Source organism: Pan paniscus, chromosome 4 (assembly GCF_029289425.2).
Source record: "Pan paniscus chromosome 4, NHGRI_mPanPan1-v2.0_pri, whole genome shotgun sequence".
NCBI classification, from domain to species: domain Eukaryota; kingdom Metazoa; phylum Chordata; class Mammalia; order Primates; family Hominidae; genus Pan; species Pan paniscus.
This window is the reverse complement of record NC_073253.2, coordinates 46941592-46957191: the sequence shown is the minus strand read 5'-3', so window position 1 is coordinate 46957191 and position 15600 is coordinate 46941592. Positions and strand designations below refer to the sequence as shown.

The following is a 15600-nucleotide window of genomic DNA, read 5'->3' as shown; positions in this document are numbered from 1 at the left end:
TTTTGTAGATGCATCATACAAGAGAAATTATTTCCTTAATTAATAAAAGCATGACATTCTGAAGTGAATACTTTTCTAATCAGTCCCTGCTCTAAAATTATGCCCTGATTTTATACTAATGAGGGACTCACTTACAAAAAGTTAGAGGGCTCTCACAACCTTATTGCTAGCTGTGACATTCTTCATATTAGAGGTACGAATAGTATTTACCCATTGCCCTAACATTTCTCCCATCTCCACCCCCACCCTAACATTCAACTCTCACCATCTGTGTGGAATATTTTAGTGGCATGCACTCATTCTTCTACTTAACCCTCCTCTCTCTAGCTGGAAATGCATAACTAAGCCATAGCTCTATTCTTTAAAACCCAGGGGCATTAACCTCCCGCTTTGCTTTTGCCTCTGTTTTTTGTTGTGCTGTTTCCTGGTTGTTTTCTTTGGACTCAGTAGATATCATTTCACATTAGGCTTTTTCTTTCTTTCCTCTTCTTCCTTTACTTTTTTTCTTTCTTTTTTCAATCTTGTCTAGATTAAGAGGAGACACTTCAAAGTAACTTTTTAAAAATATGAACTCAGCTGTGTCAAACATTCCATTTTATGATTAGAAGGACTGAATTATGCCACGAGTTTTATGACCTTGCCAGCGTCGACACAGGACATAACAGTCAGCTAAACACAGGGGATCTTTGGATGTTGTTTTGGTATCAGGCCACGCCCCCTCCTTCTATCCTCTTATCTTGGTAAATATTACTGTGCATTTAAAATAGGTAATTCTGTGTGCCTAGGGAGCGTGAGAGTGGAATAGAGAATCACTCTTAAATATCATTGTAGTATTAGTATGTGATTTACTTTGAACATTTTGTTTACCTTGAAATGCAAAATTACTCTAAAATAGACATAGCTAACTTTACATTCGCTCATGGAGAAAGCTAATTCTGCAGTCTTTGAGTAAATTCAACTTCTAGCCACTGCAGAGGAATGTTATAATGGAAAGTCTTATCACAGATTCTATTAAAAGCAGATTTAATGTATATAAATTTAATTATTTGGGAATCTTACAGTCTTAACTCACACAGCAAATGTGTAGAACAGCTTTTGAATGTTCATCAGACATTACTGTTTTTCTTTCAGAAGAGTTTATTCCATAAGCACTGCAGCTGTGGAGTATTATATGAGCCTATTTTATGCTCTGTAGATGCAATCTAGAATTTTCCATTGGATTTATCAATAAACACAGGGCAGTTTCTGACTCCTGTTTCTGATATTGAAATCTTAGGTGTGAGACATCAAATATATATTTCAGAAATTAATAAGTTGTTAATTTATACAGAAATTTATGATGCCTAAATAGCCTATGCCTGGCTTTCCAGTTTCTGAGAAAGGTAGATTTTTTTGTTTTTTCCTTTTTAATTGTAAGTATAGAATTGGGTACATAGACACATCATAGCACTCATCATGTGTGTTTCCGCATAGAGACGGGGAACGGTGTTGGTGCCTATGCATGCCGATTTTAGGACGGGAAGGAATAGATAAGACTGTACTTAGACAAAATGATGGACGTATCAGGGGACATTCCTGAGAGCTTTCCAATGAGCTGCTAAGTTAGAGTACAGCATGTTTAAGAGCAGCAGCTTTTGAATATGCTCTGAGTGTATAAGGAAAATAATTCCTTACTAATTACAAGTGCTGGTACCAAATCAGAGAATGTTCTTAGAAGATATAAAACTTTACTCTGTTGAAACATTATATTTTTTTAATTAGAGCATTTGAGCAATAATTTCATATTTTAGTTTAAGACAAATACAGCCAAGTCTCAATTATCCATATAATGGGAGACAAGGATGGCATTTAGAATTTGCAAACCATAGTAAGCCCAAATCTGATTTTAGCCATCATTGCCAACCCTCTGTGCCAATGAAGAGCACAACCAGCTTGAATCAAACAAAATGCAACTCTGTTTCAAGACCTCATTCTCTGAGATAGGAAAACATGATACAGTGTAGAGCCATCGTCCAGTGGAGAGGCAAAATAACATTCTTTAAGAAACTCTCTGCACTAGCCAGGCACGGTGGTGCATGCCCATAGTTCTTGCTACTCAGGATGCTGAGATGGAAAGCTCTCTTGAGCCCAGCAGTTCAAGTTCGGCCTGGGAGGCATATGGAGACCCCATCTGTAAAAAAGGAAAAAGGCAGCCATGGTGGCTTACGCCTATAATCCCAGCACTTTGAGAGGCTGAAGCAGGAGAATCACTTGAGCCCAGGAATTTGAGATCAGGCTGAGCAACATGGGGAAACCCCATCTCTACAAAAAATACAAAAATTAGCCAGGTATGGTTGTGTGTGCTTATAGTCCTGGCTACTTGGGAGGCCAAGGTGGGAGGATCACTTTGAGCCCAGGAGGTGGAGGCTGCAGTAAGCCACTACACTCCAGCCTGGGTGACTAGAGTGAAACCTTGTCTCAAAAAGAACAACAACAACAACAACAACAAAAGACAGGAAAGAAACTCATTGCACTATAGCAGGAGTTTCTATTGCTCACTTCAGTCTTAGAGTTGGGGCAAGAATACCTACAGAATACTTAGCTAATTTTTACTTTGATTTTGCCATGTAAAAATAGTTGGTAACTGACTAGCATCAACTCCATGCTTTAATAGATCTATTAGATCTATTGGTTGAATTGTTGTACTGTATCTAATTTAAGTTTTATCTCCCTAAAAAAAGAGACATGAGGCCAGAAAGAAAAAAAGATAAATGAACTCTATTCCAACCACACTGTGATGAATATTTGAGAATTGGCTGGAATAATCATGGTGGTTTGGATGGGTGGGTGGGGAGTGGGGGGTCAGGGATTATAATGGTTCATTGACAGTTGGATTTGAGAAGACCTCTCTGGAAGATAAAATAATATATAACTACATGTAATAATTTTTGAAATTATTTATTTTGAATATATGCATAGGAACACTTTTTATCATTGCCCCTGAGGATTAGATAAAATATTGGGTCTTTGTTATAAGGAAGACTTGTTTTTCCTTGCAAAAGTGCTTAAAAACACATCTTCCTATGTGGAAATGTTAGTTGCTTTGCTTTTTAAAAACTACGATATTTCACCTAAATTTTTATTTGCATTGTCTTCTTAATCTAGAATAAAATATACTCAATATAAAATGGCACTGGATTTTCTTTGATGCAAAAATCACATGTCAAAGATATCTGCCAAGTTGCTTTGTGAAAAAGAAAAGGCTCAAATAAAAATGGCAGCTGTAGTTTTTAAAATGTAAATTTCAGCAGGAAGCATTTTACTTGTTCTGTATTTTAGAGCTGAAAAGGGCAAGTGATTAGATGATTACCTAGTGGTGTAGATAAGCTTGCCATAGTGATTCTGGCCTAAAGGGAACACGGTCCCTTAACTGAGCTATGCTATTTTTACTGCAATCAATTCTCCCGCTTGGAATGACGTTATTTTAACTTTCAGTCTCACTCCCAGGAGCCTGAGTCCAACCCCATCCAGCCCAGGCAGTCCTTGTAGTCCTCTCTTGGCCTTTCACTTTTGGAGGTAAGCATGCTCCAGGGCCTGCCCAGGGCTGCTTTGTCTTTCTGTTGCCCCATTTCCCACCACCAGCATTTGATTACTTCAGACTCTGCAATCCACAATCCACAGGGTGAGGAAACTGGTTGAATTGTTTACTTGGTGACTTACTTGATCACTTACTCTATTTAGCATATTTACTCATATTTCACTTGGTGTCTCTTGACTCATTGTTCAATGTGTGTGTATATGTGACAGTTTTTCATTTTGCTTTCTTAGGAAATGATCTGCACTGAATTCTGTAAGTTTTGATCAATATAAAGATATAATTTATTGGTTTCTAGAAAACATTTCCTTATTCCTATGAGAGTATTATAATACCTGTTGCCTCAAACTATTTTATACACTATTATTTACAGGATAATGTATTTAAATTGTCTAAAGTGTTAATATTTTTTAAATCATTTTTTAGAACTCCAAGGTATATACTCCTACCCCCTCACTCATAGGCTGATTATATTCACTCTTCTCTGTTTGTTAGAGAAATATCCCCAAGGAACTCTTACATTTTAGCATAGTTTGTTATAAGAATACACGATAGAAAATACTGCTACTATAGTATCTATGGTATGTATATTCTAATAGAGTTTTCATGAGTTCACTATTTATGGATATAGTGAATCTTCCTGTATCTAATCGGAAGACACACATAGTGTACCCAGCATCCCTTTCCCCTTTTTAAAAATCCTAATCCTGTGGGGCTGGGCACGGTGGCTCATGCCTGTAATCCCAGCACTTTGGGAGGTCGAGGCGGGCAGATCACGAGGTCAGGAGATTGAGACCATCCTGGCTAACACGGTGAAACCCCATCTCTATTAAACATAAAAAAATTAGCCGGGCATGGTGGCTGGCGCCTTAGTCCCAGCTACCCCATGGGAGGCTGAGGCAGGAGAATGGCGTGAACCCGGGAGGCGGAGCTTGCAGTGAGCTGAGATCTGGCCACTGCACTCCAGCCTGGGCGAAAGAGTGAGACTCTGTCTCAAAAAAAAAAAAAAATCCTGTGGAAGAAAGTAGAATCAAATTATCCGTTGATGCAAAGGGCAACTTAAATTTTTTTATGAATATTTTTTATTTCATAAACGCAAATGAATGACGAATTTGCCACTTATGGCCACTTCCTTAAAAATATTAACTTACAAGCTTTAGATGATATCAGTGGGACAATTTAACAAATTTGTTTCTTTCATATTTCTAAAGTAAGGCCGAACTGAAATCTGCAAAGAATAATTGACTAGGGAAACAAATTAATGACTTGGAACTTTAGTTCTACTCTTCTGCTGGTGGGATTATACTTATTATTATAAAAGTGACTTTCAACATGAGAGTTTTGTGTAATAGCTTTTATACAGCATCCTCTGAATTTAATAGGTCCTAAAACATAAGAGTAGTTTTGTTGTTTTTTTTTTTTTGCTTTTTTTTTTTTTTTTTTTTTCCTATCTGGAGAATTCCTTTGCTCTTCTAATGTGTCCATTTTGGTTATCCAACTGCAAGAAATTGAACTGTGTCCTGAACTTTTTTTCTTTAGTGTAATATGTTTTCATTAAATACAATGCTCGTATTTCCTTTTCTTTATTCTTCCTAAAGGCAATAGGCTATTCAATATGAAGATGGCATCATTAGTAGAAGAGAAAAGAGAATTAGATTCAGTGCTAAGGTAGTGCAGAGGAGGATGAGGTTCTGAAGAGTGTTTTGGGGAAAAAGTTTTAGGGAACTGGTTGCGTTTGAGCTGGACCTTGAAAAATCTTAGAGGTTCAGTGGGGAGGGATTGGTGGGGGCGGGATGGGGGGCGGTGAAGGATAAAACCAGACAGAGAAAAAAAATCTAGGATGTAAGAAAGCATAGTATATGGTAGAAATAATGTGTGTCACTAGGACATAGGATAGGTGAAATAGAAGAAAAATCTGGAACTGTATAGAGATTGATATAAACTTGAAAATTAATTTGGGGGCATGCATGCTATGTAAGGCCTTGAATACTAAAGCTAAAAAGTTTGACTTTCATTTTGTAAGTGTTCAGGAGTCAGAAGATGTTTTGAATAAGGAAATGACCAATCTGAGTTCAAACGGAGGAAACATACCTTATCAATATTAAGAATAGATTGTATTTTAGGCAGAAACTCCAATGAGGATGCTAGTACAATCTATAATGAGTAACAGGTCTGGGATTAGGACAATTGCAATAAACTAAATTAAAATTTGCAAAGTTCTTTATAGTTGGCCAACTGGTTTTATGTACATGGTTTCATTCCATTTAATCCACCCAACACTACGTGAGACAGAAATGAATATTGCCTTTGATTACAGATGAAAATGCTAACACATATAGAGATTAAATAGTAGCCTAGGACTGAAAATGAAGTCTCAAATCTTTCCACTGTGACTAACTTAAGACATACACATGTTGCTCTGAGATCATTTATATTGAGTTTTAATTATCTGGTTTAGGTAGACCTTGTGACCTTCTTTAGTCATTTTTATTTCCCCAGTGCCTCACTCTGTATATGGAATGTACTAAGTGTTTGAAAAAATGCTTATTAAAGAATGAATAAATGAGTGAATAAGAAATAGAAGATGTATTAGTTACAGTGCTGCTAATATACCAACAACCAAATAAATATACAATGGCTCAAATACAATGGAATTGCATTGTTCACTCATAGATGAAGGGTTTGCGGGAGGATCTGCTCCATAGAGTCATTAAGGGATCCAGGGGGATCTTTAACCCATGGCCTTCAAGGATGCCTTGGGCATCAACATTTAGCTGGTGGAAAGGGAAAGAGCATGGAGGGTGGTGCACTGACAGACCTGAAGTTGGCACACATCACTTCCATTCACATTTCATGGCCTAGAAGGTGGTATTCTGACTGTATCTAACAATAGGGAAGCCTGGGAAATATGGCTTGCTGGTGCCCAGGAAAAGGAGGAAATAAGTTTGGTTAAATAGTTAGCAATCTTTGTTGTAGAAGTTGATGAAATAAAGGTGCCCCATAGCAGGTGTTCAGTAGATAATTTTCAATGAGTGACTTACTTACACTGCAATTTCTAGCATTAGTGACTTGAACCCCAAAAAACAGAGTTGGCGAGGGAGGAAAATGTTGTAATGATGAGTCTGGTCATAAACACAGTGAGAAAGTTGTAGGTAGAGATATCTGGTTGGCAGCTTGGAATTGGGTATCTCTGATAGTGTGCCCCAAAATGATGGTCTAATATTATAAATTGCAAGACTCCAAATATGTTCATGCTGTTACCACAAAAAAAGCATGTTTTGTATCCCTGCACAGATTTTGTTTTCCTACCATTGATTGTGATGGGTCAGATTTGTTCTTTATTCCTTTTTCATGAGTGGGGCTTAAAGGTCTAGGACAGAGTGGTGGTGGTGAGTATCACAGTGTCTGTGCCCTTTCGAGGTGCTGACACACAGAGTTTCTAAATATGACAATGGAAGATTCTATTCTTTTCATAGCAAAACCCTGGAGGCAGGCTGTACAGAGACATGAGTCAGCTCTCCATCTCCAGCGGAACTCCAGGGGCTTCTCCAGGCCAGGCTTCCTGAAGGTTGGCCAGAAATAAGACATCTGCAGCTTCCAGGACAGCTCAGTTGCTAAATAGGACTTACGTTTTGTTTAGTATGTCTGGGTAATAAGACCTTGCACTGCCGTATGGAGGTTATGGTAAGACAAATTTGGGCTCAGTATGAAGGAAAGGATTTTCTAAGGAAGATTTCTGAACTTTTAATGGGCTGCCTCATCAGACCATCAGGAAGGCCAGGCACCCAGTGAGCTGGGAAGATGCAGACTGTATTCCTGTACTGAGCAGAGGATTAGACTACATTATTCTCAAAAGCCCTTCCATCTTGAAAATCTCACACTCCTTAAAAAAAAAAAAAAAGAAAAAAATCTTCCATCAGGGCTGGAGAAATAGGCAAAATACACACTTTGTCTACAAACTAAATATATATATATGGCCCTAAATATCAGTTTATTAGTTACCAGTGTGACAGAGAGCATCTTCAAGACCTTAAGTGGAATTTATGTACAACTTTGCTTTCCTCCTTCTGAGGCAACCATAACCACTCAGAATTTCTCATGACCCCCAGTACTTAATAAATTGGCTACCACTTAGGAGCTGTTTGTATAATGGTGACATCAGTGCCTCCTGAGTAATATAGATGTGACTTGTGCCAGCTCCTAATCTGGACTGTGATTAGATAGCAAGATTCCAGAAGAAACTATCTCATTTCACATTCTCAGTGGCTTTCTTGGCACCGAGCACACCTTGCCATCAATAGGGACCCAGTAAGTAGCTGTAGGCTGGAACACCATTACTCACTGGCCAAGTTTCTATTATGCCGTAGTGATGTTCTTTTGTACTTCTGCTTCATCCCCCAACATCTTCCTGGATGATAACCACTCAAGAGCCTGCTGGCTGCATGTCCTGTGTTCCTTGTATTTTACTTCTTCCATCTTTTTCTTTGCATCTCCGTTTGGTTTCTGGAGTCTCAGAGTCGTAAACACACAGTCAGCTATGCCAGAGTTGGCAGTAGAGAAGGTATGCTGTTTCTTCTCCTTCCATCTCCCAAATCTCTCTCTCCCTGTTTCAGCTGTGACTGAAAACACACATGCCATGTTGCTGGTAGCATATAGTACTACTTCCAGAGAAGAATATTATCACTGTGCCATCAACTCCACAAGGACAACCATTTTTGTCTACTTTTTCACACATATATCCACAAAACCTAAAATAGTTCCTGACATACATAGAAGAGGCTCCATAAATATATATTGATTTAATGAATGAATGTATTATTGCCTGGGACTCAAGCCTGTTCTGATGTTTTCACCTGTGCTTAAACATGAGATCGAGTTATATAGTAGGTATGTTTTGAGAGCAGTGCCGGCACCTTGAGAGAAAGGGCTTATTTTTTATTCTTCTATAAATAGTAAGTTATAGCCATCAAAATGTAAAAACTGAGTAGATATCAATTACCTAGGACAAAGTAGAAAGTCATTGTTAATTAAAGTTAGACCCCAGCTTATATTAACAGATATGCCTAGCTATTGTGAGGGACAGAGAAAGTGATACAGAAGTCATGGCAGATTACACACGGAAGAGGATAAGTCACTTTAAGGAAGAGTAGTAGAATGTAAGCTCTGGAGGGCAAGGCCTGTCTATCTTACATATTGCTGTCTCCCTAGCCCATGTAGCATAATGTGGTACTAAATAACTAGGTACTAAATAAATTATTTAGTTGTCATTAAATGTGCTTTGAAGCAATAAGAGAATTGTGAATTGGGGGCTGCTTTTAAAAACCCAAAGCCCTTCAGTGAGTCTGTGTTCCTTTGCAGCCACATTCTGTCTGTGGCTGGGTCCCTGCAGCACCTTTTAGAGCTGCCGTTCTCCATTTCAGCATAGACCCCACCTAGCTGGCTTCATTCATTCACAGTACCTGAAGTGGCCCTGGAGATACTTGAGTTTGATACTTCACAGACTAGGAGTCATAGTGCCTGAGTCTTGGTCACAGACCTCACCACATGTAAGCTTTGTGACCTTGGGCAAGTGTTAAACTTCTTGAACGCTCATTGTCTTTATCTATGAATCCCCTACCTCGTTGGCAATGTAAGAACAGTAGCTTATAGGGTTTTAGTGCAATAACTTTTTGTGAGCAAGAATGGAGCATATGGTGGTCCTAAGAGTGATGGGCAGGAAAGGTAGACAGCACCTTAACAGGGAGGGCATCCAGCGTAATTCTCACCTAGTCCCATTTTGCCAAGAGCTGGCCTATTTGTCCTGTTGCTGCTTGGAAAGGTTACTGGGTATCCATGGCTGCCTGAATCCCCCTCACTTCACTTGTTGCCATGGTGAGGGGCAGACATCATAGGCATTTACCAAACACATGGCAGTATGTTGTGATTTTGTGTCTCCTTTTCACAGGGAACCTGTAAGACTGGGAAAGTCACCTGACGGCTAAACCACTAAACCCTTTTAGTTTCTTTCGCTTTTTACAATGAGAGGGCCCATTTGTCTTTTTTATTCTATTTTTCCCCCTTTCACTTTGTGGAGAACATGGAAAAAATCTGAAGATGCTCGTACCAGATGGTAATTTCTTTGTACTCTACAGACACCAGTTCCTGTGCTTTTGTGAATGTGATGGTTTAATGAATTCCCGGAATTTTATTTCTGAATTGTCATATAGGATCAAATCTGTGTCATGCAGGCACTCTTAGGAATGGCTCAGCCAAGCAGAGATGAGCCTGATTATGAACACGGTGCCAGCCCTGTGGGTGTGGGTCTGGGGAGAGATGAGGAAGATTGGCAGTCTCAGCTGTCACTGGGGTGGTGTGGACAGGCCACTTAGCACGTCCCTCCACCCTACCCTTGCTGGTTTCTGCCAGTGCCACCACCTGGAGGCTTCCCTTGCTTAGTAAGAAAGAGGATGTGTGTGCGGTGCTCCAGAGGAGGACAGGGTGGGGTAGGAGACTTCAAGTGGGTAGCAGTAATGGGGAAGGGCAAGCATAATAAACTTACTGCAGAAAGGTTGTTTCCTTTGATTTTTCTGAAATATAGTATTTTTAAAATGGATATTATGAGCTCATCTTCTATAAACTTGCAGAACCTAGGGGATGAAGTCTTGTGAGGTCAGATGGCAAGCAGAGCTTTTAGGTCTGTGGGGTCTTGGCACAGCTGAGTCCCTGCAGCGCCTTCACTCATCCATGTGTAGACACCTACATGTTCCAGGCCCAGACAGCCATTCCATGGCCATGTTGTTTGTCATGATGGTTTGTGTTTTTTCTCTATGCACTCACCTTTTCACATTAACTTTTCTGTTTTGTCTACTGACTTGAGTTAAAGGCACAAATTACTAAGCTAGATATTTACATGTGCAGCGGCTTAGTGTCCAGCATTGATGGGAGCTTGCTACATGCCTGGCACTGTTCTTAGTGCTGCACGTATGTTAACTCACACAGTTTTCACCCTGTGGCTGGGAGGCAGGTACTGTCTTCATCTTACAGATGTGAAAACTAAGGCACAGAGACAGATTTATCTATGGAGCCCACACATCTCAGTTTGCCCAGATGCGGATTGATGTATGCCTTTTTTTCCAGTGTGATGCTCAAAAGCACTCCCCTTTCACTTTCAAAACCTCCATGTTTGATCAACAGATTATGCCCTCTTCCCAATATCTAGAAAGTGACCTGGTCTGGTTCAAGCTCAAGCATCTGGTTGGAGAGCCTGTGCCTCTATTTCTTCGGGACTTCAATTTGTGGTCATTTTCATTTGCATTCACAGTGTAAGATTCCATTTACTGGCAGGTAGATTTGTTACTGTGTCTGGAGCTTTCTTGCTTGGTTCCCTAGATGTTTTAGTCCTCTGTTAAGAGTGCATTCATGGGTATAAGGAGCATGTTTTGACATTTGGAGCCCGATATTACTTTTTAAAAATTTTGTTTTAGACAGAGCCTAGGTGATGCAAAAAAAGGTTAAATTGGGTTTGCTTTGGAAATCAGGCCGTGGGCCCCAGCAACTCCAGTCTGAGCAGCCTGTGCCTTGTTCCCTCAGCCTGGGCCAGCCTGCTACTTCCCTGGGGGTGACAGTGTTCTCACCATTGCGGTGTTATTCAGAGGGCTCTGGGAGCCCTTTTAGGAAACCAGCCTCTTCAGGCCTGAGTAAGGATTCCTCACCCCATTTGCAAGGAGCCCGGACACTTCCTTGATACCATCCACTCTTAAACATTTCTTTGGGCCTCATAGCTCAAGATGATTGATTACTGTGTAGTCTTTTCTGGGCCAAATACTGTGACTACTGTACTTAAGTAACTTATTAAATTTTTGTTTTTGAATATATTGAAATTATTCTATGGAGGCTTAACAGTTATCTTTTTAGTAGATCTTGAGGTGAATAAAAATTTACTTTGCTGTGTGTGGGTGCATGTGTGTGTTGGGGAAAATTATATCCTATGTTCCATTTTGTTAAGGCATTTCTTTGTGACAGGAGAAAAACACATTTCACATCATTTTAAAAATCCTATTTCCAACATTTAAAATATGGATACAGCCATTAACACCCACCCTGTTGATATGAGAATTAAGCTGTGATGTTCTTGGAAAGCATAAGATGGTGATGATAATGTGAAACTCAGAGATGCCTCAGTAAAAGGAGTAATACAAATGCGAAAACTTTTAAAAAAGTCGTTTCTCCAGCAGTAACATAGATAATAATGCCTCTTGGAGGTGGTGTAAGAATTAACTAGGCAATGTATGTGAAATGTTCCAAGAAGAGTGTTCTGTTTTGTTATTATTAGTGTCATACCGTTCTTGCAACCCAGCATTCAAAATGAACTATAAAACCCGACCTTTGTATCAAGGATGTTGCATATTCTAATTGAAGTGATAGTGAATGATGAGGTATTATGAAACTGGGAGAGCTGTACTAATAGTCTCGGGTGAAAAAGACATGAGCTAAATTTCATGGATTCTTAGGCTTTTCTACTTATTTCTCTGACAATTTGCTTAGCTGAATCATTACTGGCTCCAGTTAATAAAACATTATGGAGATACCCCACATTGAGAAGAACATTTACTTTCTCACAGTGGTATTGTTTTTTTCTCTCCTCTTTATATAAAATACAAGTTTCGCTCAACTTTAATCAAGCTCTGAGTCAAAAGCCACCTGTAATTCTTCCCTTTTAAAAATCTTTGCAGTGTGCACATGTGTAGATTTGGTGGCATGTGCGCATCATCCACTAGGAAGTCCTGTTGATTCTGCCTTCTCAATATGTGATGCTGACCACCTCTCCTATCCCACCTTAGTCTGAGCCGCTGTCATTTATCCCTAGATTTGTGTAGTAGTAGCCTCCTAGCATGTCTTCCTGCTTTAGTTCAACCTTTGCCCTCCTATGATCAGTCTCCATCCAGCTCTCAGAGTGATTTTTGTGGGGTGTGAGCTGCTCCTGCTCAGAACCTTCCAGCGGATGCCCACTGTCTTCCGTGATCCGGCTTCCTGCCGTGTCTCACTCATTCCCTCTAGCCTCATTGGACTCTGCCTTTTCTTGAGCACTTCAAGCATGTTCCTGTGTCAGGGCTGATTATTCCCTGGTTCTAAAATACTCTCTTCCTACCCCTTCAACTTTTTTTAAAATCCCAAACCTGTTTTTAAAAAGTTGAAAAAATTGTACGACCATGTTCATCTTGATTCACCAGTTAACACTTGCCACATTTGCTCTTTCTCCCCTTCCTTCTCTCTTAGCCCCTAGATGTATTTAAACATTTTTCCCTCCTGGACCATTTGAGAGTAATTTGCAGACATTCAGGCACTTCACCCCTAAATACTTAAGCATGTATCGCCTAAGAATAAGTATATTCTCCTATATCACTATATTATTATTATTATGGCCTTAAAATTGAACATCATTATATGGGCTATGTCAGCTTTCTCCTGCTGTTTCAAAAAATGTGTCTGTAAAAGTTTTTTTTAAATGTCAGAATCCAGTTAAAGATCATATGTTCCATTGAGTTGTTGTATCTCTTTCTTTAGTCTCCTTCAATTGAGAAACTTATACTGTCTTTCTTCTTCCCTCAGTACTAGACAACTTTTCTGTTGAACATCCCACAATTTCAGTTTATCTGATGGCTTTGTCATCTTTAGATTCAGGTTAAACATATTTGCCAAGAACAGGTGATGATGTCCTCCTCATAGCATCACACCAGGAAATCCAAAAGCTGGTGTCTGCCAGATTTTGCCTTTATGGTGATTATGCCTTTACCTTATTAAGTAATCTCTGGGGTAAAATTTTTAGTCCATATGAATATACTCTTCACAACAAGATTTCACCCAGTGGTTTTTGCTTTCATTGATGACCTTGCTCAAATCATTTATTACATTGCTGTTTGTCACAGTTTTTTATTCCTATTAATTGGTGTTCTTCAGTTGAAGAATATTCCCTCCTTTCTCTCCCTTCATTTTTAGGAAGATTGACTCATACATTTTTCTATAGAATAAAATGGAAGACAAATACATAGTTGATGTGTAGTAATCTATAACCAGCATTCCTCTTTTTGTTGGTCAAGTTGTCCTAAAATTCATCAGTGGGAAGCAGAAGCCCTTTAAGCTGGCTCCTGGGTCCTTTTAACATGATGCAATTAATCTTTGAGCACCTCCTCACTTTCTGGCACAGGATGTTCTAGCTGTCCAGAGCAGCTAAAGGAACACTGAAATGATACCTGAATGGCGCTCGCCTTCACTTCCTTAGCATCTGTAGTAAATGTTACTGTATCAAAGGCCTTCCCCGGCCACTCTATGAGAACACCACCACCATCTTTTGGACTGCTTCATGATGTTTCTTATAGCGAATATCTCACCTGATATATAACATTTATTTATTTGTTTATTTATCCTACCCAACTAGCATGAAACCTACAAATTACAAGGGATTTGCCTATTTTGGTTATCATTGAGTCCCTAGTATCTGGCACATAATGTGACCTCAACAACTACTTGTTATAGAAATGAATGAATGAATGAATTCATCCCCACCTTGAGCCTACATCAAGCTTTTCCAGATGAGCTGCCACTGCTTTTCTATTTCATGACACTGAGATGAATCAGACTGACTGCAAGGGGTTTACAGATGTTTGTCTGGAGTTCGTTGCAATTTTGCTTCTAGTAGTTTTCCTGCCTTTGGGTTCTGGTAGTATTCAGAAGTATTACTAACAACGCGTTACAAATGACACTCACTGCAAGGCACTTGTCACGGACAGTGGAAACATTTTATGATGAATTTCCTTTGTCTCCAGCTTCTCTGAACAGAAGGTTTGGCCATTTTAGAAATAAAAAATGAAACACTTGACTATGTTAGAACTTTTTACCATGGAATCTAATGCTGGCTACTAAAAATTGAATAGAGTAAGGGTTTTATTTTCTAAATGGAAAAAAGTAACTATTTGTTCTGTACATAATACCTTGAAAGCTTTCATGGGATTTGCAAAGTATAAGAGTTGTTTCTTATTTTCAGAGAATTTCTATTCTAGCTGAGATGATAAGAATTAAGAGTATGGGTTGAGAATTGTGCATTAACACTTAATATAGCTGATGTATGTCATGGGCTGAATGGTGGCCCCAAAGATATCAGGTTCTAACCTCTGAAACCTGTAAACATTACCTTACTTAGGAAAAAAGGAGTCTTTGCAGATGTGATTAATTTAAGGATTTTGAGTTGGGGGGATTATCCTGGATTATCTCAATAGTTCCTCAATTCAATCATAAGTGCCCTTGTGAGAGAGGCCGAGGGGGATTTGGCCCACAGAGAAGCCAGAAGATGCAAGGAGCAGATTCTCCCTGAGAGCCTCACAGGGAGCCTGGCCTATTGACATCTTGATTTCAGCCCTTTGACACTGATTTCAGACTTCTGGCCTCCAGACTGGGAGAATATATCTCTATTGTTTTAAGCCAACAAGTTTGCTGTCATTTGTTACAGCTGCTGCAGGAAACAAATGCAATGGTAAACTGCATTCTCTTGTTTTTCCTGGGACCCCGAAATGACAAAGTGAGGACAGTGTGGTGGGCACTTTCACGTTCATGTTACAGAAGAAGGAGCCCAGGGGTAAGGGAGCCCAGTGACTTAAACCAGCTTTTCCAACTCTGAGCCCAGTGCGCCTTTCACTGTGGCCCCCTGCCTCCTCCTAGTGACTAGAACCAGTGCTCACAGAGTGCTCATCATGATAGTTTAAAAAAGACAGACCACTGTGGCTGGAGAGATTAAGGACAAGTGTGTGTAAGGTGGAAACACAAGGGCATACTTAAAGGAGAAAAATATTGAGAGAGTCAGAACATGACCAGTCCTGCTTCCCACAGTCCAGGGATGTATTCCCTGTTTAAATGCTGTTTAGGCCGGGCACGGTGGCTCATGCCTGTAATCCCAGCACTTTGGGAGGCCGAAGCAGGTGGATCACCTGAGGTCAGGAGTTCAAGACCAGCCTGGCCAATATGGTGAAACCCCCGTCTCTACTAAAAATACAAAA

The 15600-nt window shown here is 39.6% G+C and overlaps 1 protein-coding gene across 14 annotated transcripts in view; it reads left to right on the top strand.

Moving 5' to 3' along the window:
* The window catches only part of MAST4 (microtubule associated serine/threonine kinase family member 4), a 582575-nt gene that overhangs the window by 372487 nt on the left and 194488 nt on the right, over positions 1-15600 (top strand). The window contains exon 2 of one of the 14 annotated variants that reach the window (XM_063604433.1): positions 3487-3555. The exons of 12 other annotated variants lie outside the window; for them this stretch is intronic. In XM_063604433.1, the coding sequence (XP_063460503.1) occupies positions 3487-3555 (69 nt within the window). Of the gene's footprint in view, positions 1-3474; positions 3556-15600 lie in introns of all 14 variants that reach the window. One more of the 14 variants, XM_055112340.2, reaches the window with a different exon arrangement.